Source organism: Marmota flaviventris, chromosome 1 (genome assembly GCF_047511675.1).
Source record: "Marmota flaviventris isolate mMarFla1 chromosome 1, mMarFla1.hap1, whole genome shotgun sequence".
Lineage (NCBI taxonomy): Eukaryota > Metazoa > Chordata > Mammalia > Rodentia > Sciuridae > Marmota > Marmota flaviventris.
The window spans coordinates 205,055,274-205,082,788 of record NC_092498.1 but is presented as its reverse complement, the minus strand read 5'-3'; the positions used below and the strand labels follow the sequence as shown (position 1 = coordinate 205,082,788).

Sequence of the window (27,515 nt, the reverse complement as noted above, 5' to 3'; positions counted from 1 at the left end):
GGTTCTCCGGGAGACCACTGCCCTTGCCTCTCTGGCACAGCATCTGGGCCTGTGGCCCCCCTGGAGATTGGGGGCAGTAGAGAGGACTGGGATGGTGGCGCCACCCAGTGGCCAGGTGCGTGTAGATAGCAAAGGCCCATTCCTCCCCACTAAGGTGACAAGGACCAACAGAGCAGACCACCAGGTTTTTATTGTTGGGTCCATGCCACAACTTCCCTGCCCGCCCCTGGTCAGCGACATCCACACTCGTCCACCACCATGTCTTCATAGTGCCGTAGAACCACGTTGTCACTGTTGTCGAAGAAGAGCACAGAGATGGGCGACAGGCGTGCAGGCACGCAGCAGGGCAGGCCAGCGGCGCCCGGGGCGGCCGCGTGCATGAGCGCGCGCAGCACCGCATGGTTCAATGCGGGTGGCCCGCCGGGTCCCGGCAGTGCGGCGGGTAGAGTGCACTGGCCCTGACAGTAGTTGGCCAGGAAGCCACGCGGCGCGATGACCCAGCGGTGCCAGCCCACCTCTCGGAAGCTGACGTAGAGCCGCCGCGCGCGGCACACGCCCCCCAGGCCATCACCCGACGTGGGTTCGGCCTCGCGCCGCGGCCGGGCCAGAGGGTGGCACAGGCGCGGGTCAAGAGTCACCAGCAGCAGGGAGGCCTCTGCCAGGCGCGCGCAGGTGGCTGGCGCCGGGGGGCGCAGCGCCAGCGCCAGGCGGAGGCTGCGCGGCGCCGAGGCGTTGGGAGCCCAGGCGATGCCCAGCAGCTCGGCGCGCACTGGCAGCTCTAGGGCGGGCACCTCCTGGTGGAGCAGGACCGGCCCGGGGCCTGCGCCAGCCTCCTCGCCCGCCAGCGCCACGCTCAGCTCCCAGCGGCCCGAGGGGGCTGCCGCCTCTGTCCCCACCTCCGCGAAGCGCAGCTCCAGGCGGGCGAGCGTTGGGCGCTCGGCGGGTTCCACTGCCGACAGGTCGAAGACGACGGTCCACTCAGGGCACAGCCCTAAGGCCGAGACCGGCTCTGGGATCCGGGTGGGTGCACCTGGAGAGATGAGAAAGCTTGGTTTAGGCAGCGTCCCCGCCTGGTGCCCGGCCTGCCACACAAAGGATCTCAGTTGGGGACAGGGAAGAAGGTGAGAGCTTGGGGCTGGGGGCGCACCATCTGTTGGAAGGCTTCACAAGGTGTGACGCGGCGGGGTGGGAGTGACAGAGTGGGGGCAGGGCACTAGCTACAAGGAAGAGGCCCTGCAGGGTGCAGGCAGGCTGCCCTACACTTGGGGACACAGGCAAAGAGAGATGAGCAAGCGCCTGAGGCCCCTGGGGAAGGGATGCTGGGACATGGCGGGGGGCACCTGCAAGAAGGCATCAAACGGTGTGAAGTGGAGTGGGGGCAGGGCTTCGGCTGCAAGCCAGGGGCTGCCCAAGGCAAGGGGGCCCTCCCTCGCGAAGCCAGAGCGGGTGTCTCAGGCGCGCAGAGGACTAGGAGGGATGGGGTGCGGAGACCCAGGCTGTAGTGGGCTGGACTGGGTGCGTGGGGGCCCTCGCGGTCACTCTGGTCTCGCTCTGCCGCGCTCAAGGCTCGCTGGAGGAAGTCTCGGCCTCCCGGACCCATGCTTCCCACGCAGGCCCCACTCACCACGATCCGGGATGTGGCGCACGATGTTTCCAGCGACCCCCAGCTCCTCCACGTGGCACGGTCGCAGGGTAGCCCCCGAGGGCGTCCGTCGCCAGCCCGCCCTGGTCTCCTGGGGGTCGCGGTGGCGGAACAGGCGCCACATGACCGGAGGAACCGGCCGGAGCGTGGGGGCTCCCCTGGGTCCATCGCGCAGCCCAAGAGCCTGGAGTAGGGCGGCAGCAGGGCCCGGGGGCGCTGGGGCGCGGGTCAGGGGCGGCGAGGGCAGCAGCAGAACCAGGAGGAGGAGGTGGTGGTGGCCGAAACGGCGGCGTGGTGGCTGCATTTTGTTCCCAGGCGATGACCAGAGTGGCAGGGTCCGCCGTAGCCCTGGACCTATGGTCTGAAGGCGGGGCTGGAGTGCCTTGAGGGACCCAGGTCCTGGGGGCGTGTCCACTTGGGACAGATCCCTAAGGCGGGATCTGAGGGGGCGGGGCGGGGGTCCCAGGACTGGTGGCCGCGAGAGCCCCGGGCCCTGGAGGGGCGGAGCTGGATGGGGCCAAGGTCCCGGGAAGTGTGGTATGGAGGGTCCTGGGGGCGGACCCGGGCCTCCAGAGACAGGGCTCGTCAGGGGGCGGACCCGTGTCTCCAGGGGCTCGGTGGGTGTCCTGGGGGCGGGGCCGGATCTGGGAGGTGGGGAAGGGGGTCCAGGGGTTCAGAAGCGCTTGTCCTTCACCAGTCCGTTCCTCAGCGGTTTCCTGGAGGCCAGAACCAGTGCAGTTAGCTTGGTAACCCCAGGCTCCTCCCACTCTCTCCTGATCTTCCGAGGACCCCACTGTCTAGCCCCGACGTCCCTTGACCAGGCCCGGCCCAGGCCCCGCCTGGCTGCTGCCGCACTACTTTTCCGTCCCTTCCCCCGCCTCGGACCCGCCTCGTCCCTGCCCACAGGGCCATAAGACCTCCTATGGGCATGACCCCGCTCCTACTCTCCCACTACTCTCCCTACTCTCCCCCTCCCAATTAAACCCTTCTCTTCCCCTATTCCCCGCCTGACACCACCGCCTCCGCCTTCACAGACCAGGCACTTGATCCTACCGCCCTCCCAGGGTGGTAAAACTGGCCACAGCCCCCTCCCCCTGTGGGCCTCGAGCCTCTGCATCCACGCCCTCCATGCACCTCAGCCCCGCCCCATACTTTCTATGTTCTGAAAACAAGCTTGGCGAAGTTTTGTTTTGCGCTACAGAGGATGGAACACAGGACCTCACGCATGCTATGCAAGGTCGTTACCACTGAGCCACATCCCCAGCCCCAGTTTTGTTACTTTGCAAAACTTGAACCAACATGAGGTTCAAGGGAAGGACACCTAACCGGTAGCCCAGGGAAGGACACTTAACCGGTAAACAAGAGGTATGGTTTGTAAAAACGTTTTCTCTTGCAAAAAAAAAAAAAAAAAAGAGAGAGAGAGAGAAAACGTCTTCTCTGTGCAAAATCACGCAGTTTTCCCCAAAACCCAATACTAATCGGAGATTCCTCCTGGTGCCTGCTGCCACCCTCCAGAAATTCTCTTTTCCCTGTGGGAGTTCGTGGTAGGACTCTGAGGTCCTCACTCAAGAGGGAGGAATGCCCAAATTTCTGCCCTTGCCTCCTAGTGGCACCTTGTTGAATTGATTTGGCCTCTCACTGCGGGTTCTTGACCCCATGGTCAAGGTCATTGGCCATTGTTGTTTTGGTCTGTGGGCACTGCTCATGTCTTCACGCTTATTTTTTGTTTGTTTGTTTGCTTCATAGACTTGGCTTGCATGGTCAAGAGGGGACACAGCCAACCATCTAATAGTCTTGACATCAGAAAGAGAAGAAAGGTCACAGGTCTCTGGAGCCACATTTGCAAGCCAATCTTTGTGTCTTGCACTTGGGTGTTGTCACAATACAAACACACATGTGCTTGTGGTCAACTCTGCACTTTAGCTTTGTGGAGCACTCCATCACAGAGAACCTTCCATGAGAAAAATAAGGGTGGTCCTGAGGGAAAAGGTCTTGGTCACTTTGTTTATTTTAATATATATTAGTTGTAGATGGATACAATAGCTTTATTTTATTTATTTTTATGTAGTGCTGAGGATCGAACCCAGGGCCTCACACGTGCTAGGCAAGCGCTCTATCACTTAGCCCCAGCCCCAGTCCCTGTTTTATTTATTTTTGAGACAGGGTTTCACTATGTTGCCAGGCTGATCCTAAATTTCTGGGCTCAAGCAATCGTCCTGCCTCAGCTCTCTGAGAAGCTGGAACTCTGGGTGTCTGCCATCACACCTGGCTTGGTCACATTAATTCATTCCCCTTGGACTAAAACTCAGCCTCTGTATGTGTTTCAGAGCCAACTGGATGTCCCCTCCTGCAGCACACCATCCTGTCTTGCTGGTCTTTTTTTATTTGGGAGTGGGGGTGGGGGAATGAGCCCTGCTCAGACCCCCCTCTGTCTTTAACTTTGCCAGTGACCCTTTAGGCCTTGAGGGTCAAATTCACCCACCTGCTGTGGTTTCTCAAGTCTCCCACAGTGAAGTGAGTTTCTCCATTCCTTGATGACACATTCTCCCATCTGAGTTCAGGGCTGATTTCAAAGTTTTTTATGTTATGTTGACATCTTTGATACATGGGGTGCTATGTTTTAGATATGAAATGTCCCCCAAAAGCTCATATGTGAGACAATGCAAGAATTTTCAGAGGTGAAATGATTAAATAATGAGAGCCTGAACCCATCAATGAATTGATACGCTGATGGATTGACTGGGCACTGACTGTAGAGTGCGGGTGGAGGCATTAGGTCACTGAAGGCTTGCCTTGGGGGTTTTTATTTTGTCTTGGGTGAATGGACCCTCTCTGCTTGCTGGCTGACATGTCCTGAGTGGCCTTCTTCAACCTTGCCTTGCGCCATGATGTCTGTCTCATCTTGGACTCACAGCTCTGGAGTCGGCCAATCGTGGACTGAATCTCTGAAACTGTAAACCAAAACGAACTACTTTTCCTCCTCTGTGTTGTTCTTGCAGGTCTTCTGGTCACAGTAATGCCAAAGCTGACTAAACCAGAAATTGGTCCTGAGAAGCAGGGTTGCTGTTGTGACTAACCTGACCACATGGCTCAGAAACCCCTGGAACTGGTTTGCAAAGGGAGGGATTTTGAAGAGTTAGAAGTGCAGCCTGGAGACGCCTTAGAACATTGTAATCGGAGCTTCCCGGGCAGTTGAGGCCATTTATGTTATGTTCCAGCAAAGAAGCTGTCTACATTTTAGTTGTAGTTGGACACAGTACCTTTATTTTATTTGTTTATTTTTACGGGGTGCTGAGGATGGAACCCAGGGCCCTGCACGTGCTAGGGGAGCCCTCTACCGCTGAGCCCCAGCCCCAACCCCGGGTCCTGAGACTTTTTGTGAGGCTGAATTTAAAGGTAAGGTATGAACTAATCTGGCAGCACAAAATTCAAGTGGTGTTATGAATATTCCTGGCACCTTTTAGTGAAGTAGTGAAGTTTACTGTGATGATCAAGAGCAGAAGGCAAAAAAAAAAAAAAAATATTCGGAAAACTTGCAGTTTGGCCATAAGTGAGAAAAGTGCAAATAAAACAGGGGCTAAGCAAGTCGTGGTTGTTAAAGACATCACAGTCACCAAAGAGATGCTAAGTATGTCGCTCGGAGATAATAGGACCGATGGCTTGAGGTGAGGGCACCTCAGAGATGGGCAAAACTAAACCCATCTCAGGCTCAAGGGTGTAAAATTCAAGACTTCTTTGAGAAGAGACCATGGGGGCACCCTGCTCGCACAGGGGGGCCTGGCAATCACAAGCCAAAATAAACTTTTCTTCCTCTAGTTTGGTCACAGCAACACAAAAGCTGACTAAAACCGGGGTAGGGGGAGTTTGAAATTGGGAACTGAAAAGAGGTAGAGACCCAATCTCACTCTTTTCTGCAGTTGCTCCTCCACATGACCCACCACCTCTGTGACAGGCTTCCTGCCCTCTCTGGTCCTTATTAGTTGCTAAAGTTTTCACGGACTCAGGCCTATTTCTCAGCTCTGTTCTTGAACAGGGGTGTCTCCTTTTCTCTCCCTTCCTTCCTTCTTTCCCTTTTCTTTTTCCTCCTTTCTTCCTTTTTTTGAGATAGAGTCTTCCTGCATTGCCCGGGATGCTCTTGAACTCCTGGGCTCCGGGAATCCTTTGCCTCCGCTCCCTGAATAGCTAAGACTGTGCCTGGTCCTTGATTCCTATGCTTTTACAGCAAGTTAGGTCACTTTGAGGACCGGCATCCCTGCCCCACAGCATTTTACCAAGAGTTCCTGCTGATTCTTGCTTGTCCCCCCGCACAAACCTCAAAGTGCCGCCCCCCCCCGCCACACACACACATTGGAGTCAGCTACCAGCATTTTCCTTTTGGGGAGTGGGATGCACCCAGTGTGAGGGAGGTGACCTCTCTTCCATATAAGATCGGTACCTTGCAGCTCCAGCCCACCACTGTGGTAACAAGAGAAAGAGGTGACAGTGGACAACTTGGGTGGCATGTGGGTATATATTTTTTTTTTCATGAAGGAGGAGGAGAGAGGGGACTCCCTGGGGCTTTGCAAGACTTTTATGAATTGCCATCAATTGCGACGGGAAACTGTTCTGGAGAGGTAGTCTGAGGTGGGAATGGGTTGATTTGGGATATTATTTTTAAAGTTAGGAAGGTCAAGCAGCAGCTGGGGATGGAGGACAGGGCTTGGAGGAGCAGTGTGAGAAGAGAGGCGTGGAAGTCAGTGCAGACTAAATGCGGGCAGAAAAGGGCCCTGGGAATGCAGGTGGGCAGCTAGGTGGCCAGAGAGGCCAAGCAAGAACTTACCAGGGAATAGGGAGAAAGGGGGACACAAAAGGGAGAAGGGGGCTCAAGAAGTATGGTGCAGGAAGCAGGGTGGCAGCTGCCATGGGCTGAGGAACAGCCCGATGAGGATGGATCTGTGGGATGAAGAGAATATTCTGGAACTTGACAATAGTGATGGCTGCCCAAACCTGAGAATGTACTAAAAACCACTGGCTTCTACACTGTAACTGGGTAAATTGTATGATACTTAATTTATGTCTCAATAAAGCCTATTTGTATTAGGGTCCTCTAGAGGAACAGAATCAACAGGAAGTATAATTATAAGAGGGGGACTTTTTAGGTTGGTTCTGCGACCAGAAGCTGGATAGTCCACAATGGCCATCTGCAGGCTGGAGAGCTGGAAGGACCAGTACTGCCCAGTCCAAGAGGCTGAAACCTGGAACAAGAGGGATCAATAGAGCTATCCTAGTCTGATCAATAGAGCTCTCCTCATCTGAAGGCTTCTGGAAACTCCCTGGAGAATCATTGACAGAGTCTCCACTTAAGAAGAAGGAAGAAGCAAGAATGGGATATCCTCAGAGGATCACAGCAGCGATCCAATTCAAGAAGAATCAAGCTTGCATCTGCTGTTGCTTCCTTGTGCTTCCAACCTTCATTCCATCCATGCCAGCATCCTATTGGTTGGTGCTGCCCACACTTAGGGGGGTCCCCATTTCAATTGGCTATCCCACATGCCAATCATTCCTAGACACACCCTCATGGACACACCCATCTTTCCCTTAATCTTTGGCATCTCTTAATGCAATCAAGTTGACAATTCAAATTAACCATTACACTATTTTTAAAAGTTGTATGTGTGCTTATAATCCCAGAGGCTCAGGAGGCTGAGATAGAAGGATCACAAGTTCAAAGCCAGCCTCAACAACTTAGTGAGGCCCTAAGCAACTCAAAGAGACCCTGGGTTCAATCTCTGGCACTAAATAAATAAATAAATAAATAATGGGGGGAAAGAGGGAGAGGTGACCCCCAGGTTTAGCATCAAAGCCACTGGGACGGTCAGACAGGAGTGATCTCTGGGATGGCAGAGGAAGAGCCCAGAGCAAGCAGGTCTCCTGGAATAGATGGCTGGTGGCGAAGGGCAGAGACGAGGTTTGTCTCCATGGTCACCTTGTCTCTGAGCGAGTGGGAGGATGCACATCTGAAGGCTGAGACCAGCTCTGGAGAGGAGCTGCCGTGGGCAGGCAGCATGCAAGTGAACAGCCCCCGGCCTCTCTAGGATGTGGAGGCCAGATCATTGTCAGAAGGGACAGTTATGACAATGATTCTTCCAAGTTGGGCCAGTGTGTAGGTCACAGAAATGGTGGCAGATACAGCAGAAGCAAGAAACTGAACGTACAAAGCATGGGTACCATCTCCCAGGTCAGCAGAGCTGGAATGAGCTAATGGTCCCTTGATGGAGGGACAATCCCAGTAGCCTCAAGAGGGAGATGAGGGCCTCAGAGCAAGGTGCACCATGAAGGCATGGTGACCCCAGGTGACGGGTGGTTGTCAGTGAAGGAGAGCAGTCTACCAGCAACTCAGACCACCCAGGAAGTGACATGGGCCGAGCAATATGGAGTGAGGACGGGATCGGCACTACTTAATTGCCATAGGATTTGTCGTAACACTTGAATGATCTACTGAACAGTGATTCCTAGTCATTGCTGCCTCCGTTTTCAAACCTGGTTGACTTCCTTCATGCAGTCTGTAATCCTGGCGTCGGCAGCAGCCCAGTTCCCCTAGGCCTCAGTCAGGTCACTTTCTACCAATATCCTTAAGAACATACGGTCACTCTGGTTCTGATCTGCTTGAATGAGGAGCATGGTGCATCTGCCACCTCTCTGGAGCACTGTCACTTGTCATATAGCCTTGGTGCTCTAAGGCCACATCATTTGGAATATTCTACATCAACTTGTGGGACTGGGGTCGTGGCTCGTGGTAGAGCGCTTGAGTGTGAGGCACTGGGTTTGATTCTCATGCACACATATAAAATAAATTTTTTTAAAACAAGGTCTATTCACAGCTTTAAAAACAAGTTTAAAAAAAAAAAAAAAGAATAAAAAGAATTCCATTGCTTGTAATCCCAGCAGTTCTGGAGGCTGAGACAGCAGGCTCGAGAGTTCAAAGCACCCTCAGCAAATTAACAAGGCCTTAAGCAACTCAGTGAGACCCTGTCCTAAAATCTAAGAAAATTAAAAGGGCTGGGGATGTGGTTAAGTGGTTAAGTGTCCCTGGGTCAAATGTCCAGTTTCAAAATAATAATAATTATTACTATTATTATTATTGGGCTGGGGATGTGGCTCAAGTGGTAGCGCGCTCGCCTGGCATGCGTGCGGCCCGGGTTCGATCCTCAGCATCACACACAAAGATGTTGTGTCCGCCGAAAACTAAAAAATAAGTATTAAAAAAAATTCTTTCTCTAAAAAACAAAAATAATAATGATAATTATTATTATTCCATGTTGTGCCAGGTGAGGTGGCACACTCCTGTAATCCCAATGACTTGGGAGTCTGAGGCAGGAAGATCACAAGTTTGAGGCCAGCCTCAGCAACTTAGTGAGACCCTGTCTCAAAAAATAAAAACAGGCTGGGGGTGTGGCTCAGTGGTTGGGGCGCCCGGGTTAAATCCTCAGTAACAACAATAACAAAAATGAAAGAGGGAGAGGGAGGGAGGGAGGAAGGTCAGAAACACTTAACCCAAAAGTAAAAATAAAATTTCTCAAATTGGGGCTTTAAAATGTGTTTGTTTGGTTCTCGTTTTTGAGATAGGGTCTGGAACTTGTGGGCTCAAGGGATCCTCCTGCCTCAGACTCCCAAGTGGCTGGGACTAGATCTACTGGCAGTACTTTCTTGGTTTTGTTTTGTTTTTTCCTGTGGGTGTCCTCTCTCTTGAGTCATTGCTTTTAAATTGTGTACACAATTCTGAGTTGGTTGTCATCTGTCCACCCTTGAAGCGACTCTCCCTCCTCATCTGCTGGTTTGCCTGCTGCAGTTGTCTGAGACGGTTTTCAGGTCCCGTCTCTTTTTCCTCATGGCTGATTTCCATTCTCGCTTTGATGGGTCGCGGACATGCTTTTTAAATTTATTCTGCTTATGATTTATGTCTTGTCACTTCTGGAAAGTTCTCAGCATTACATCTTCTCATATTGTTTCTCCTCTCCCTGTCTCTTATTAGAACTCCTAGATTATGATTCTTATAATCCTGGCTTTCCTGTTTTCCATCTACTTATGCTGTGTTCTGGATATTCTTCTTCAGTGTTCAATTTACTGATTGTCTCTTCAGCTATATCTAATGGAGATTTAATGATGGCAGTGAGTTGAATGGTGCCCCCCACAGATATGTCCACATCCCAATCTCTAGAATCTGTATGTATGCCCTTATTTGAAAAAAGGGTCTTTGCAGATGCAACTAAGTGAAGAATTTCAGGATGACATCATCCTAGATTTAGGCTGACAACTGTCCACATAAAAGAGAAGAGACGGCTGGGCACGGTGGCACACGCCTGAATCCCAGTGGTTCTGGAGTCTGAAGCAGGAGGATCGCCAGTTCAAAGCCAGCTCCAGCAAAAGTGGAGTGTGGTCAGGTGGCAACTCAGTGAGACCCTGTCTCTAAATAAAATACAAAATAGGACTGGGGATGTGGCTCAGTGGTCGAATGCCCCTGAGTTCAATCCCCCATACCCTCTCCACACCAAAAAAAAAAAAAAGAAAGAAAGAAAGAAAAGACAAGATCAAAAAAACAGGAGGTGACCATATGGAGACAGAGGAAGGGACACAGCCAAAAGCCAAGGAACACCTGGAACCCTCAGAAGCTGGAAGAGGCAGGAGGGATCTTAACCATTGAACCACATTCCCAATTCTATTTTGTTTTGTTTTGAGACAGGGTCTTGCTAAGTTGCTGAGGCTGGCCTTGAACTTGAAATTCACATTCTTGTGCCTTCTGAGTCCCTAGGATTACAGGCCTGTACCACGGAGCCCAGCTGAGTATTTTAAGCCAATCACTTGTGACATTTTGTTACAGTAGCCCTAGGAAAGTAATAACACCCAATGCCACTTTTAATGACCTCTCAAGCTTTTTTAAAATAAGTTTTTTAGAGTAATTTTAAATTTGCAGAAATGTTGCAGAAACAGCTCCCATATACCTTTCTCCAGCTTCCAGAATGTTCCACCTTAAATTCCCGTGATACAGAGTATCAACTAAGACAACTAAGAAGCCATCATTATTGCTACATTGTTATTAACCAAACCCAATGTATTATTTGAATTTCACCAAATTTTCAATAATATCTTTTCCTGGCCCAGTAACTCACACTGCATTTAGTTGTCACATGTCCTTAATCTCCTCATATCCTAGTTTCTCATGATCTCGACAGGGTGCCTTTATTGATTGGCTGATTGATTGATTGTCTGCTGGGGACAGAACCAGGGCCTCGTGCATGCCAGGCAAGTGCTCTACTCCTGAGCAACACCCACCAGCCTCCAATGCTGTCAGTGGAGGCGCCCTAACCAGCTCTTTTACGAGCCACCCTTGGTTTTACCCTTTTTATACCCAGCTGTGCTAACTCTAGCCTTAGTTGGAGAATCCGATTCTGTGGAGGTGCCATGGGGTCTGTCACGACAGTGTGTTCCCTGGCACTCTACTGCTGGGCACAGTTCATGGACACAGCTCGTGTTTTGCTGTTCTAATGGAGATGCTCTCCCGTGAAGCTGCAGGCTGCTGGCCATCACCCCACATTCTGGCTTGACATTCTCGGGGGAAAAGAGTGGGCACTGGTGGGGCCACGAGGTCTGGCTTCTGCTTGACTCAGGCCTTAACTTACAGGGCATCTCCACCGTGAGTTCACTGTCTACAAGAAACCCTTTCTGGTTTGGGGATTTGGCCAAGGAGGTTCCCCCTACCCTATTCTCTTTAGTCGCCCCTTCCCCTGGAAGCTACTGGAAGCCTTTGGAATCTTCTGGAAGATTCCTCAGTTACACCTGACTGAGCCCTTGACGTACATTCAATGGATAGCCAGAATGCCACATATCCCAGACGAGACCCTCAAAGCCCCCATCTGCAGGTGCACATACGCTGTCTCAAATCCCTTCTTGTAGACAGCAGTTTGAGCCCAAAGTCTTACGTCATCTTTGATTCTTTTATTTCTATTTCACCTGCATCCAAAGTAAATCTGATTGGTTCTCTCAGAGTTGCCACCTGACCACACTCCACCTCGGGGCTACAACCCGCTGCCCGTGTGCCTGGATGATGGTGACAGCCTCCCCGTGGTCACATAGCACCCCAACCTCAATTTCAGGGGTGGCCCAGCCTTGTCTGTGAGTGACCTGTTCCCACGCACCTTCCTGCCCTCTCCACCTCCAGGTGCTAACTCCCTGGCCCTGGCACATCCCGTTGGCAGGCCCCGTGCTTGGCGGGTACAACAATATGCCCATTTACTTGAGTGGCCGGGGCTGTCTCCACACACTGCTCTCCCTCTCCCGGGTCTTGGTTACCCTTGTCACGTCCTTCGAGAAGATTCTTAAATCTCTTCATTGCTCACTCTTTTACAAAACTCCCATTCAGACCGACCTCCTCAGGTCTGAGCCCACTGCTTCCCTGAAACCATGACCCCTCGACCAAAGCAGAGGACCTGGCTGGTCAGCACCTCTGGAACCTTCCGCAGCCTCCTGTCCTTGCTCCAGCTCAAACTCTCCTCACTCCTCACATGGCAGAGGGGAGCTGCACACCTGGAATGCCTCCTGCCCCTCTTGTGACCCTTCACATGAGTGAGTCCCGGACCCTGCCCTACACTGGGCCTTGAGATGCGTCTGACTTTCACTGAGGGCTGGTGAGGCTCCTGGTCTCTCTATCCAAGGGGTTCACTAGTTCTTCCCTAGGACTCCCTCCCCGGCTGGACTGGGTCCAAGTCCCCAGCCCCAGCCTTGGCCTGCCGGACTCTGAGGCCAGGAAGTCATGGCAGGGACAAAGCGGGGTCGCTCTGCTGCCCCGGGCTTTGGTTAGGAGTGAGTTGGAGGTGGGTCTGGCCTGGTCAACAGCTGCTCCTCATGACCCGGGGCCTTGGCTTCCAGCTCTGGCCAGATGCTGGTCTGACCCTCTGCTCCCACTGCGGAGACCCTGCCCCTCTCCTCTCTGCCCCTCCCAAACCTCTCTCTGCCCCTCCTTGCTGCTCCGTCCATCACAGCGGTTAAGTCTGTAGCTACGTCATCCAGGCCTTTGCTGCAGTCTGTTTTGGACGGAGGCTCGGGGAGCGGTGGGATCGCTGCAGTGGCATCGCGGCATCCGCCGCAACTCCGAGGCCTGCCCACAGAGCCCGCCTAGACGGTGCCACTAAAGGAACGACCTCGGGGCGGCCGCCCCTCCACACTCACTCAGCTTTGCTGGGCTTGGGGCTCTGGGCTTCTGCCATGTCGTACTCCCGCAGGTCCTTCAACTCGCGCATCTGGCCAGTCAGCACCTTGGCAGCGAAGGCCACGATGTACTGGGGGAGGGGAAGGCACTGGTGAGACGGAAACCCCTTTCTCTGCTGTGCAGCCCTCTGACCAAGGTGCGCTGCTGCCACAGGCCCCTTGCATGTGCTGTTACTGTTGCCCAACATGCCCCTCCCCCTGCCTGCCTGAGAAGGACCTGCCACTGGACTGCCACCTGGCGATAGGGACAAGAATGGGACAGCCGGCAGAGTGGGTGAGCCGACTCACCAGGAACCAGTAGAGGTTCATGACGGTCAGCAACAGCAGGAGCGCATTGAAGAAGAAATAGAAGGGGATGTTGGGCACCGCGAGCAGGCTGGAGTGGAACGTGGCATACAGGACTTTAAGCGGGAACCAGTAGAGGCGGAACCAGAACCTGCGAGCAGAGAGTGGGTCAGGAAAGCTGCTGGGGAACAGGGGACAGTGGACCCACCCAGGCCCTGTCCAGTGCCATCCACCTGTCCCTACATAACCCCACCCTCCAGTGCTCCCCGCCCCACCCCTGCGGACTCCCATTTCACCTCTATTCCTGCGCTTTCCCCCCTCAGTCCCACCCTTCCCCCCACTCGGAACCACCCCTGTCCTGCCAGACCCCACCCACCGCACTAGTCCCCGCCCCTTCCTCAAAACCCGGCTCCTCCTCCTTGCCTGCCCTCCCTTTCCCACCCACCCCCTCACCCCTCACCCCTTCCTCTCTCCTGCCTAGCAGCTTCCAGGAGCCTGGCCTGGCCCCTCCTGCACAGCCCCACCCCTGCCCTGCTAGTCCCCGCCCACCTCACCAGGCCCACCCCTGCCCTGCTAGTCCCCGCCCACCTCACCAGGCCCACCCCTGCCCTGCTAGTCCCCGCCCACCCCACCAGGCCCACCCCTGCCCTGCTAGTCCCCACCCTGTACCCCACCCACTCACCAACTGAAGCAGAAACTGAGGCAGCCCAGGTCTGCCACCACTGCGTGTAGCCGATGGTAGGAGCCGCCTCGGGCCTTGAAGTAAATGTTGAGCTTGGTGAACTCCAGCTGCACATCGCTGAAGTCGTGCAGAAAGAGCACAAGGATGCCCACGTTGTGGTATCTGGGTTGACGAGACAAGGGGGGTCCAACAAGGCAATTTTCACTGGGCTCGGTGGCTTGAGGTCATTGGGTTGTCTCTCTCTCTCTCTCTCTCTGTACTGGGGCATTTAATTACCTGAGCTCACTGATTACTGCCACAGGCCCTTTACACATGCTATTCCCATCACCCAACATGCCCTTCCCAGGTGTTCAGGACACTTTCCTCACCTGTCAGTCAACCACCCACTGAAACCTCGACACCTCCCAGCCTTAGCGCCTACTTAATTTTCCCCCATGGTTCTTACAACCTTCAAATAAACTGTTGAATCTTTCCTTTCATTAAAGGTAGGGGGAGATGGCTGCCTGCATGCTCTTTCTTTCTTTCATCATCTTATTCTACACTCTAGTGATGTGCTATCTTGTAGAACTTTCCAGAACCACAGGAATGTTCTAATGTTGCACTGTCTGATAGGACAGCCACCAGGCACATTTGGCATTGAGTACTTGAAAGGTGACTAGCATGGGTTCCATCCCCAGTACCATACCTCTCACACACACAAATTATATATATATGAAATTTACATATAAATTGCACATATATATGTATGTGTGTATGTATGTGTGTGTATATGGGGGGGGACTGATTCAGTATATCCAAAGCATCTCAATATGTAATCCAAGATAACAAAAAGACGGACAGATAGGGCTGGGGCTGGGGCTCAGTGGCAGAGCGCTTGCCTTGCATGTGTGAGGGACTGGGTTCGACCCTTAGCACCACATAAAAATAAACAAATAAAATAAAGGCATGCTGTCCATCTACAACTGCAAAAAAAAAAATTTAAAAAGATGGACAGATATTTCTCACATTCCTTTTTGTATGTGAAGCTTTTTTCTTTCTGGTCCTGGGGACTGAACCCGGGGTGCTTAACCACTGAGCCACATCCCCAGCCCTTTTTATTTTTTGAGACAGAATCTCATTAAGCTTCTTAGGGCCTTGGTAAGTTGCTAATGCTGGCCTTGAACTTGCAAATCCTCCTGCCTTAGCCTCCCTCCCTAGACCCAGGGATCACAGGTGTGGGCCACTGTGCCCAGCTGCCACAGTTGTTGGATTCTAGAATGTCAGGATGTGTCTACTGTGATCACAGACGTGCCTCCAAGAAACCCTTGCTGTGACTCAGCCAAGGGTACCATCCCGGTAGAGATCCAGGGACACTGGTTGTGTGACAAGGTGGCTCTCTGGGCCAGTTTCACCCCATCCTTCCAGAATCTCAGTCTCTCTGGGCATACTCCTGACAGTTTGCCCCCACCTCTGACCTGTCCTTCCTCCAAGGCCTTCCTACAGGTCCCCCATGGTGGCATCAGCCTCTGCACCTTGGTCTGAGCTGGCTCCCAGCTCTGCCCCCTCTTGTCCCCTCTGCCAGCCTGTCCACCCTGTACTCACCGGAAGGCATACGAGGAGACGATGAGGACCAAGGTGACCACGTGGTGGATAAGCATGACCACCGAGTCCTTGCGCCAGGTGTCCATGTACAGCGTGGCGTAGATGGAGTGGCCGTAGAAACTCCCCTGCAGCAGATAGGCGGCTGCAATGTCCCGCGGCACCGCCATGCCTGGCGTCCAGTCTGGGAACAGCCAGACTTGTGGTCAGGAACCTTCACCCCTGTGGCCCCGTGACACCCCTCATGTTGGGCACGTGTCCTCTGAGTGCCAGAGTGACCATGAGTCCCTGCAGGGGACTCTCTGACTGCTGGCTCTCTCTCCTGGTTCTCTACCAATCGTTTTTTATTAATAGGTGTTATTTTGATAGAGCAGTTTAGTTTAGATTCCTAGAAATTGTGAGTTGATGGTATAGAAAGGTTTTTTGTTGTTTTTGTATCAGGCATTGAACCCAGGGGCGCTTAACCACAGAGCCACATCCCCAGAACTTTTTGTTTTAAATATTTTTAGTTGTATTTGGACACAATACTTTTATTTAATCATTTTTATGAAGTGCTGAGGATTGAACCCAGTGCCTCACATGTGCTAGGCAAGCACTCTTCCACTGAGCCACAACCCCAGCACCCCACAGCCCTTTAAAAATATTTTATTTATTGATAGTATCTCGTTAAACTACTGAGGGTTTCACTAAGTTGCTGAGACCTGCCTCAACCTTGTGATCCTCCTGCCTCAGCCTCCCAGCCGCTGGCATTACAGCCATAGTCACCACGCCCAGCAGATGGCATAAAGTTTTCAAGACAGGGTCCACGTTGCTCGTCTTGAACTTGCAATCCTCCTGCTTTAGACTCCTGAGAAGCTGGGATCACAGATGCCACCGCTCCTGGCCCAGAGACATTTTTATTAAACAATTCCTTGCTACTCTCTAGTGCATTCCAAGATGCTCCTGATCCTGAAATTCCTCCCCAGCAGGATTTCTGTGCGCGGCTTCCCTTCCCATCTTCTCTGGCCAGCTCACAGCCTCTTGGAGATCTGTCCACCGTCCTGGGGGACTTGCACCCTCAGGCCAAGGCAGGAGCCCCTCCCTGCCCTCCACCACCATGTCTCCTTCTCGGCTCAGCCAGTCACAGGGGCCATCAGCTACCGAGGCCAAGGACCACCGCTGCCGTGCTCGCATCAGCCTGGAGCCGCCTGTGCTGTCCCTCCCTCTGGCCACGCCTCCCCTGCCCAGACACCCTCCCACCCCTGAAAAAGAAACTTCTCGGGGCTCCATCGGGGGGGTTCCTGCTTCTGGCCCCAGTGACCTGAAGCTAGACTCTTATGTTCCCTGGGAATCCAGATGCACCCACGTCCCCACGTCAGTGACAGTCCTCCACGAACAATTCCATCACGCCCCTGCTCGTTCCCCTTTCCACCTGGTCCGCAACCTGGTCCGGGCAGTGGTGCCTCCCACCCAGTGAGTCCGCTCCCTCCCTCCTCGGTGGCCATATCACAGTGACCCAGAAATTCCGCTCCTAGAGATGTGCCCAGGTCTCATACAAGCCCCTGCACAGCCGCTCCCCGCGGCGCTGTCCCTGCTGCCAAGAGGCCGAAAGGACCCAAGCGCCCCCCAGTGGAGGAGTGGAGGAACAGCAGCACCTGCGTAGGGCCGTGGACGAGCCCCGAACCCCTGATGTGGAGGGAAACAAAGGCCACCTGGCAAGATTCTATGTATAGAAATATCCAGAACAGAGGGGTTTCAGGATGACGTGGGATAGAGGTTCTCAGCCCTTGCTTCCTCCTTCACCAAGAAGAACCAGGTAGCAGTTTATTGATTTGGAGGTGACCGGACCGTGACAAAACATGGGAACTGGCTGCAGAGAGAACAGAACCTTCTGAGACTCAGAAGCCCCCGGGCTACTGCAACCAAAAGAGGCACAAAGTGCTCAGTAGCACCATCCAGGGGAGAAAGGACCCCCCCCCTCGCAGGGGGAAATGGTGGTGTCCCACAAACTATCAGCATGGAAGCAGGTAATCCTGGCTACTGGAAAGTTCCACAGCCTTCACAGGCTTGCAGCCCAGTTAGGGAGTGACCCAGGCGGTGCCCATGAGCTTTGCTTGTGGAGGGATGCACATGGTCTCCCAGGCTGCTGCAGCAGGGTGTCCATTTGAGGAGGGAGATTTGGTCTGAGTCCGGGCTGTTCTAGCATCAGAGAGTCCTGCAGATCCTTATCTCTGGGACACCATGGACATTGCCCTGCACTGGGTAGGGGCTGCAGCCTCAGGGACCCAGAGGGAAACTGTGGCCCCAGCCCCGAAGCCCACTCGGCACCCTTCACTGCAGGGGATGGCTGGCACGGCACAGTGACGTCCAGAACACTAGGAGCTTGCCCCCTGGGGTCAGGATACAACAGCCATGCCAAGTGCCCCTGGGGTCACTGCTGCCCCCACCTCCCGCCACAGGCCATGCCTGGGAGTGCACTGCTACAGGGGTGGGAGGAGGGCCACAGCTCCAGTGGCCACCCTACCCCTGCGTACTGGGTTCCCACTGCCACCCCACCCCTGGGCCATATCTGGGCGAGTGCTGCAGTCAGGGAAGGTGTGACAGCCACAGTTCCAGGGGTCCTCTCCCCCTGTGCAGTGTCTGAGCACACAGCACTGTCTGGCTGGAGGTCAGTGCTTCAGGCCCCTTACCAGTGCTACCTGCCAGAGTCAGAGGGCCTTTCAAGAGCATAGCTCTGTCTCCTCAGTGCAACACCTGACAGGGGACCCCATTCCCTCTGCAGGAGTGGCCACACAGTGAGCCTCACACACCCACTGCTGTCTGCACCACCCCTTCCTGAGCCTCTAGAGTGTCCCCATCCCTTTGTGGCTCCCAGAGACAGTGGGTCTCTTTGACTGTGCCTCTGTATGCACTGTGTTCAAAGTCATTAATTACAGCCAAAGCAGCTTAAGGAACCTTCAACGTGGTGTAGAGGGAAGATATCCCATGTTCATGGATTGGAAGCATTAATATGGTTAAAATGTCCCTATGGAGACCCAAAACAGTCTACAGGTTCAATGCAATTCCCATCAAAATACCAATGATATTCTTCACTGAAATAGAAAAAACAATCCTAAAGTTAATACAGAAGCCCAAAGGACTCTGAGCAGCCAAACCATGTGTGTGTGTGTTGGGGGCGGGGGGTACTGGGATTGAATGCAGGTGCGCTCCATAACTGAGCTACATGCCAGCCCTTTTTATTATTTTGAGACAGGATGACACTAAATTGCTGAGGCTGGCCTTGAACTTGTAATCCTCTTGCTCCAGCCTCCAGAATAGCTTCGAAGTGCAAATCAAAGCTACAGTGATGGGAGGCTGAAGCAGGAGGATCACAAGTTCAAGGCCATCCTCAGTAACTTAGCCCTGTCTCAAAAACAAATAAATAAATAAATAAATAGAAAGGGCTGGGGATGCAGCTCAGTGATAAGCACCCCTGGGTTCAATCTCCCGTATCAAGAACAAAATAAAACAAACAAAACCCCTACAATGAGATATGACCTAATCTCAGTTAAAATAGTTATTATAGAAAAACAAAAAGAACAAAAAATTAAAAATGCTCGTGAAGATGTGGCCAATAAGGAACTCTGATACACTGTTGATGGGAATGTGAATTAGTACACCCACTGTGGAGAAAAGTGGGGAGATTCCTCCAAAAACTAAAAAATAGAAGTTCCATGTGATCCTGCAACCCCGCTCAAGAATGCACCTAAAGTGAGAGTGCCCAAGAGACCCCCGCATACCCGTGTGGATCGCAGCACTATTCACAGTGGCTCGGATGTGGAATCAGCCTAGTGACCATCACCAGATGGACAGATCCACGGTGAAATATTATTCAGTCCTAAAGGAAAACAAGACCCTACCATTTGCAGCCAGTTGGATAGAACTGGAGCACATGGTGTTAAGTGAACCAAGCCAGGCACAGAAGGCAAACACTGCAGCTGGCTCTCCTGGTGGACACTAAAACGAAAAAGGAAAACAAGCCGACCTAAGAGTACAAGAGCAATTATAGCAAGAGGGTGGATGGGAAAAGGGAGCGTGGATGAGGGGCCTGGGCGAGTCAGCGCGCGCCCTGTGCACCTGGTGAGGTACCACACCGCACCCCACTGATGTGGATGGTTTAAGCCTTTAACACAAAATAAGATAAAACATTTGAAAAGGAGAGAGATACCCAGAACAGGCAAATCCGCAGAGACAAGAAGCAGATAAGCAGGTGTCAGGGGCGGGGGAGAGGAACGGAGGGGGACTCCTGATGGGGACAGGGTTTCTTCTGGGGGTGATAGAAATGCTGTAGAACTAGATAGAGCTGGTGCTTACACAGTGCTGTGAATGTGCCTCTCAATTGTTCACTTTATTTATTTATTTAATTTTTGGCACCGGGGGTGCTTCACCACTGAGCCCCATCCCCAGCCCTTTTCTTTTCTTTTGAGATGGGGACTCACTGAGTTGCTTAGGGCCTCGAAAACTTGCTGAGACCGGCCTTGAACTCGCCATCCTCCTGCCTCAGCCTCCCGAGTTGCTGGGATGACAGGTGTGTGTCACTGTGCCCAGCTGTTTATTTATTTTGAGATGGGGTATATCCCTCTGTTGCCCAGACTGGCCTCGAACTCCTGGGCTCAAATGATCCTCCCACGTCAGTCTCTGAAAGAGCTGGGTTCTGTTCACTGCACTTGGCTTAAACCGCTGGTTAATTTTCACGAGGTGTGGTGGCGGCACCTGTAGTCCCAACTACTTGGGAGGCTGAAGCAGGAGGATCACTTGAACTAAGGAGTTCAGGGACAGCCTGGGTAACAGTGAGCCCCCTGTCTTATGAATAAACAAACAAACAAATTAAGGAACTCTGATAAGGAACCCTGATACCATCCTGGTCATCTGTGAGTTCAGGGGCATTAAGTATATTCAAATTGCTCAGGACTCTTGCAAAACTTAAACTTTGTCCCCATTAAACCCATACCCCGCTCCCCTCCCCCAGCCCTTGGCACCCACCATTCTACCTTTTGTCTATGTGACAACTAAGGGGTCTCCCAGAAGGGGAATCACACAGCATTTATCCTTTTTTGTGACTGGCTAAATGGTTTTCATGTAATGATAATTTCACATAAATTTAAAAAATGTAAAAAAAAAAAAAAAAACATCTCATGGCCAGGGGCGGTGGCACAGGCCTGTAATCCCAGTGGCTCAGGAGGCTGAGGCAGGAGGGTTGTGAGTTCAAAGCCAGCCTCAGCAAAAGCAAGGTGCTAGGCACTCAGTGAGATGCTGTCTCTAAATAAAATAGAGAATAGGGCTGGGGAGGTGGCTCAGTGGTCGTGTGCCCCTGAGTTCGATCTCTGGTACTCCCCTCCCCCCAAAAAAAATCTCATGAATCGGATCCCATTCCCCCAGCTCCGCCCCACTGAACCCACCCAGGGGCTCCCCAAAGCAAAAACGACGCTCCTGGCTAGACTCTCACCTCATGCTCCGACCTTGGCCACCTGATGCTCTGTCCTTGGCTGCCTGGGAACGCTGCAGCCCCTCAAGGTCCCGAGCTTCTAGCCCTTCGCCCCACCTGCACACTAGCTGGGTGGCTTCGTCCCTCTTCCACCCTTAACTTTGAAGTTGACATCCAAGCCATGCCCACTGGAACCCCAGGGGGCCTCCTACTGCTCCCATGTGGGTCCTGGATCTGTCCCTCTGGGATCCTGACCCATCGGAGCCTCTTCTACAGGGTGGCCACCTCTGGCTACCTCTCTGGAGAGAGCTGTGTCCGGCCAGCCTGTGGTAGGAGCTCCAGAGAGGAGGGCGGGAGCGGGCTGGGGACCGAGGACAGCCATTTGTGCTGAGGACCATCAGGGCTGGTGCACTGGCAGCCCCCGGGGAAATGCACTCACAAACCTGGAGCTCCTGCCCGCCGGCCCCCAGGTTCTGTGTCCTGCCACTACTACAAAGCGTCCTCCTCCAGGCTCAGGCCACAGATCTGGGGCACAGGCAGGGGACATGTGCTTTACTGTCCAGCCTGGGCCACTTCTGAGCATGACTGTCCACTCCAGCCTTCCCTGACACCCTTAGGACATCTTGGACCACAGTCACCTCACCAGACACCTGATGCAAGAGGACCACCTGCTTGTCCTCCTCCTCCCTGGGCCCACAGCCCTTGCTCGACCTCCCAGGAACTGGACAAAACTCAAGAGAAGGCTCTGCACCCCAGTTCCCTGCCCTCTGCACCCCAGCTCCTGGTTCCTCTCCAGCCTGACTCTAGAAATCTGCCTCTGGCCACCAGGATCGCTAGCTCTGGCCCCACCTCAGCCAACCTTCCAACAAGGGGCTCCCTGGTGTCCCCCGACCAGAACCCCCAACCGGATGGGCTCACCCAGGGGCCTCACAACTACTTTCCGGCCCCTCGTCACCTGCGTCTACTTGCTGACCTGGACACCCAGTGTCCTCCCACCTTGTCCCCTCCTCACTTCCTGACTCGGCATCAACCCCCCATCCCAGACCTCACCCAGGGACCCGCCTTCCTCACACACCCACTTCCGCTGGGCTGCTGAGCCTCTGGGCTCTACTTCTTGAGCATTTCTCCAGTCGGCCACTCCTGTCCCCGGGGTCCCGTGTGTCCTGGTGAGTGCCTCCTAAACTCCGTCCTCAGTCCCCTCTGCAGCCTTGGTGACAGAGAGCCAATGCCAGCCAATGGCAGCCAATGGCAGGGTCTGTCACTTCCCGCCTCTGTTCATAGCCCTCAGGTTTGTCCCAAACCCTCACCATGGTCTCCGAGGCCTTAGGTGCCCACTGGCCCTCTCCCGCCATCCCCACTACCCTGGCCACTGCGTTCTTGCCTGTCCTGCTCTTCTCCTGGCCCTCATTCAAAGTCCCCTTCAGTGACAGGCCATCCCTATCCCTCTTGAAAACTGCCCCTGGCCCCCGTCCCCAGCACCCCATTACCGTCTGCTGCCCAGACTCTCCGGGGGCACTTCCTGCCATCAGCAGATGGCATCCCTCACTTTGTCCGCGCCACAGTCAGCACTGCATGGACAACGTGCTTTCTCTACCCGCTCCTGGCTGTGTCTACACAGCAAGTGGGACACAGTAGGTGCTCAATCAATGCACATTGAAACAGCTCACTTGAAAGCATAATTGATAAGAAGCCAAAGGCAACTCCATGCCCCGAACCCTAAGGGAGATCAGTTACACTTCAGCCAGACTGGTCCCTCCAAGGACTCAGGAGGCGGAAAACCTGCGTGGTGTGTGCTCCCAGGCCACGGCCCCCCACTGTGGCTTGGTGCCCGTGGAAGCCCCCCCAGTCTGTTCCTGTCAAATGGCAGGAAACGCTGTTGACATGTGACTCAGAAACTCAGCCCAGGTGCTCAGCACAGAGCAGAGGAGCCGGAACCCCACTGCAGATGGACTCTTCTGTGCCACGTGGCCAATGCTAGCCCTGCCCTGCCTCCTTGGCTGGGACAGGCCACCCAGCGCCTCTGTAGCCACCTTCCTGCCCAACCTCTGTGATGCCCACATCAAATCAACCAACTGGGGGAAGCCACCTCTCATCATCTTTATATCCTTGCCAAGATGGGTCAAGACACTGGGGAGACTCTCGTTTCCACCCAGCTGCAGAGGAAACATTTTATCACCCACAAATGCCACTCTCCATCCCTTTCTTAAACCTCTCCCTTTAGAATGAAACTCCATCTCCTGTCAAGAGCTGCAGCAGCCACTCTTTTAGTTCTCAAGTAACAACCTCGTAAGTGCCCCAGAGCCTTTGCATATGCTGGTACTGACTCCTGAAATGTTCACCTTGGTCCGTGCAGGGATCACCTCCTCCAGGGGGCTCCTCTGACCCCCAGCAGCACCAAGGGCCCTGTTTTTTTGTGTGTTTTAAGCAGAGCCCACCCCACCCACCCCTAAAGGGTCCCTACCGTAGAAGACAGAGGGTGGGTCATGAAAGAAGGGGTAGTCAGTGCCAAAGAGCAGGTAGGCACTGTAGCTCCAGCAGCCCAAGTAGAACAGAAACTTCCAGGCGCTCTCAGGCATCTTGGCAGCATCTCTGGGCTGAAGGCGGCATCGCTTGGCCAGGGGCTGTGGGTGAGAAAGTGGGTGGTAGTTGGCCCCAGGACCAGGAGCTACTCCATCAGCTGGGGAAACGGGCCCCGGAGCTCCCCAGGAAGGGCAAGGCTGGGGAGGGCCCGGCCCCCATGCCCATAACTGCCTGGAGCAACCAGAGCCCAGGTGTGTCTGCCAAGGGCTAAACTTAGCGCCCAGCTGTCCAGCCCAGGAGGCCCCAGCACTAGGGAGGGAAGAGAGGGGGAGACTGCGAAAAGGCTAGAGAGGACGGGAGGGCCAGCAGGGAGACACTGGGCTTAAGTGACAGAGACCCACGGGGTCAGCCTGGGGCAACCCGGCTCGGGTCACAGGGCGAGCTTGGGGTACAATCAGGAGGAGGAGGAATTAGAAGGCATGAAGATGGATGGGGGCACCATAAAGGAGATCTGGAGGCATCTGGGGGCCACGGGAGGCTGGAAAACCCAAGGGATCCCCTGGGGAGACATGAGGGGAGAGGGAGAAGGCGAGGGGAAAAGGTGCTTGGGAGGGGGCATTTGAGGAACCAGAGAAGAACCGAAGGCCAGGGAGGACGGGGTAGGTGTGGAGGACAGGGACCTGGGGAGGCGGAAAGAGCAAAAGATGGGGCTGGGGGAGAAAGGGCTTAGATGGAGGAGGTGTCAGAGGTGGACGGGGGGCTTCGGGGGACATCAGGGAGAACACAGAAGTGTGGCCATGCAAGGGGAGCCACCAGGAATTAGAAAGCTCAGGGACAAGAAGGGGAGGAGGCTCCCGCTCTTTAGGGGTGGGGTTCCAGAGCTACAGGCCAAGCCCCGCCTGCTCCCCTGGGCTGAGGGGGCCGCAGGAGCCCAGAGCAGTTGTCATGGAGACAGCCACAGCCAGCTCTGGTAACCCCTGGCAACCAGGCTCCTGCCAAGAAGATGAGCTTTGGAGAACCAGGCAGCCCCTCCGCCCATTTCTGGGGAAGGGCGAGGCTGGGATTGGGGAGAACACCCCACCCAGGCTGGGGAGGGCGCTTCAGGATTCCAAAAGTGCGGATGTACATGGTCCTGCTGTGCCCTACGCAGGTCACTCAGGAAGGTTGGGAGGAAGCACCTATTTGCCCTGGTGGCCAAAAAGGGCCATATCACCCTGCCAGCTTTCACCCTCAAGAGCCTGGGAAGCTGAAAATTGGGGGAGGCGGATGGAGGCAATTGAAGAACAGGGTTAACCTGTGGAGCAGCCCTCCCCACACCTGCCTCCCCCTCCCTAGAGCAAGGTGGGGGAGGGGATCTCTCCCTCCTGTGGGTGACATGGAGACAGGGTGGGCACAGTGGCAGCAGACAACACCCTATCTTGACCTAACAAGGGCCAGCTTCTTCCCAGCCAGCAGAGAAAGGCCTCTTTGTTGGCACTGGGCTCTCTGTCCCCCCGCACCCTTTACACCACCTCCAGTCAGACTGGGGTGGGGTGACCCCCAGCCAGTCCCGGGGGAGTTGCAGCCAAGCTAGAGGCCCAGATGCCTTTCCACCAGCTCCTGCCACAAACATGACTTCCCAGGAAAGGGAGAGGGGTCAGAGTCAATGTCACCACCTGTCACTCTCTGACCTGGGAGGTGGCCTCCTCAGGTTTTCCAGAAACTCGGTGATTCAGTCATCGCCTCTTGGAGGCAGCATAGTCCATCCCCAAAGACCCAGGCCATGTCACCCCCAAGGCAGAGACCACAAACGTGGCCACGACGCCCAGGCATTTGCCACCTCTGATCGGAGGGTGGCGCTGACCCCAGACAGGCGCGAGGCAGCGATCTGGAGGCTCCGGCCTCTGGCCGGTAGCAGTGGGCAGCGGGCCCCGCCGCTGCACGAACCCCGGGGAGGCTGAGCAGCGGTCCTCCAGCGCGCTCCGCAAGGCCATGCAGACGCAAGGAGCCGGCGACTTCCGTAAGCCGAGGCCTCTTGGTCCACGTCCTGGACTTCTTGGTCCCAGCTCGGCCCTGCCTGAGAGACCGTGCAGAGGCCCGAGTCCCCCCACCATGCGGGGCCCCTTGTCCCAAACGGACCAGGAAGGATCGTGCTTTGGTTCTCCCATGTCCGGAACACCTAACCAGCACCGGGCGCCTTACATCCTGGGATCACCCCAGCCCGGCCACACCCCCGCATCCACCCCCACCTTCCCACCTGGTACTGATCGAAAGGGGCGCGCAGCGGCCCAGGGTCTCTTGTCTGGAGGCCCCAATGTCCCGGGTCCTTCTAAACCATGGACCACCACATTCCAATAACATCCCCCCTTGGCTAGCATTGACAGAAAGGGACGCGTGGCTGCCCTGAATCCCTCGTCCAGGGCCCCCTTCCCTGCAACCCAGGGTCCCCATGTCCCGGCCCCGCTTCTCACTGACCCGAAAGAGGCGCGCGGTGGCCGCGGAGCGCAGCGCGGTCCAGCCAAGCGCGCAGAGCGCCAGCAGCAGCAGCTCGGGCGGCGCCAGGTGCGCGTGCTCGGCCAGGCCGCGGCGCGCCAGTCCCCAGCCGCAGTCCGCACAGCCCCGCGCTGCCGCTAGCGCGCTGCCCCAGCTCCGTTGCACCAGCTGCGCGTAGCTCGGCATGGGCTCGGGCCCCGCCGGCCCTGCTGCGGTCCCTGCCGCCGCCATGCAGCCGGCTCTCTGGCTGTCCCCTGCTGCCTGCGCCAGCCCGCGGTGGCCGCCGGAGCCGCGCACCCCGCGTCACGCGCCGCAGTTGGGCCGGGGGCGCGCCGGCTGGAGCGCAGAGGACGGAGGGGCGGGGTCAACGCAAGCTCCGCCCCAGCAGGGGCGCGGAGAGGGGCGGCAGAGGAGTTGCGGGGCGTCCTGTAGGCCGGCCCTAGCTCTCACCGCTATTCTTGCGCGGACACCGAGGCGGGATGGCGGGCGGGTGGACCTAGATCCCCAGCAGGCTCCGTGCGACCCCTTGTCGCTACCCGTGTCCTCACCCCGTGCTTCAGTACCCACCACATAATGTCCGCGGCTTGGGGCACTGCGGGCATCAGCAGGCAGTGTCCTCGGCCGGCAACACCCTCTCTTCCGGGCCCTCCAGCCTGTCTCTCCTGCGCCAATACCGTCCCCCCTACCTTTACCGTTTTCTAGAGCCCTCCCACCTGGTGGATTTGAGGCATTCAAATACAGCTTCAGGGACCATCCTGTGGCCTTCCCACATTCAGAAGGGTAGGGTACATGAAACTTCTCATTCCCCAAAAAGACAGAGCCCACGCGAGACATAAGGAAAACTCCCCTCGTGGAGATTCACCCTGTTTTCCCACGAGGCTCCTAGCAGGCAGAGCATCATTGGGCTGGGGACCTGTGACACTTCCTAGCTTTTGCTCCTCGGGCCAGTGGTAGGTGGTTAGGGACTCAGAGGCAGATAGTGAGGTTGGGGCTGCTGACATTAGGGGCCTCCCTGGAGGAGAGAGAGAGCTGGGTCAGTCTGAGGGTCATCTGCTGCTGCTCTAAGAGACTGGGGACCAGCAGGCCTCCCCAGCATCAGGTCAACACAGGCCTTGCGGGAGGCCAAGGGGATGGGTGTCATTGTGGGAAGACTCAGAGAAGCTGGATTAAGATCATAATTTGAGACCACCCTGGGGACCACTCTCCATCAACCATTGAACAACCCCTGGCCCAAATTCCCCAAAAACTATCAATGAGGGTACTGGTCACCTTTGTTGGAAACGCCTCACCTGACACTGCTGCCCCACCTCCTAGCTGCTACCACAATCACCAGTCTATCCTGACCTTGACGTGCAGGTGAAGACTCCGGAGGTGGGGTCACGGGAGCCTTCTGCCTCTCCCCCCACATCCAGTCCGGCAGCACCCATAGCCCTAGCTTCAGAGGTTCCTTATCTGGCCACTTCTCTGCACTGCACCTCCTGGTCCTTGTGCTGCCTGGGACCACCTTGGGCCTCCTGTCTGCTGTCCTGCCCTAACTCCTTACCCCACACAGAGGCCAAAGGACCTTCCAACACGAGGGCGCTTTCCTGCCAAGCTCACAGCCCTCCTGGGTTCCAATCTCAGAAAAAAACAGCTCTCCACCAACTCAGCCC

At 55.0% G+C, this 27,515-nt stretch overlaps 2 protein-coding genes across 3 annotated transcripts; both read right to left on the bottom strand.

Moving 5' to 3' along the window:
• Positions 1-172: 172 nt before the first annotated feature.
• On the bottom strand, positions 173-1,946 carry Gdf1 (growth differentiation factor 1). The gene is made up of 2 exons (XM_027932011.3): positions 1,625-1,946; positions 173-1,030 (listed from the first exon to the last, which is right to left on the bottom strand). Exons 1-2 carry the CDS (start codon positions 1,944-1,946, stop codon positions 231-233), a joined length of 1,122 nt encoding a protein of 373 aa, XP_027787812.1. The 3' UTR covers positions 173-230.
• A 45-nt stretch (positions 1,947-1,991) lies between these two features.
• Cers1 (ceramide synthase 1) lies at positions 1,992-26,186 on the bottom strand. Of its 2 annotated transcripts, XM_071600878.1 has the most exons (7): positions 25,846-26,186; positions 23,333-23,492; positions 15,432-15,612; positions 13,851-14,012; positions 13,172-13,319; positions 12,845-12,954; positions 1,992-2,358 (listed from the first exon to the last, which is right to left on the bottom strand). In XM_071600878.1, exons 1-7 carry the CDS (start codon positions 26,092-26,094, stop codon positions 2,316-2,318), a joined length of 1,053 nt encoding a protein of 350 aa, XP_071456979.1. In that variant the 5' UTR covers positions 26,095-26,186; the 3' UTR covers positions 1,992-2,315. The 2 variants fall into 2 exon arrangements, with proteins under 2 accessions (XP_071456979.1, XP_071456982.1); XM_071600881.1 differs by lacking the exon at positions 1,992-2,358 and having other exon boundaries at positions 12,841-12,954.
• Positions 26,187-27,515: the final 1,329 nt, after the last annotated feature.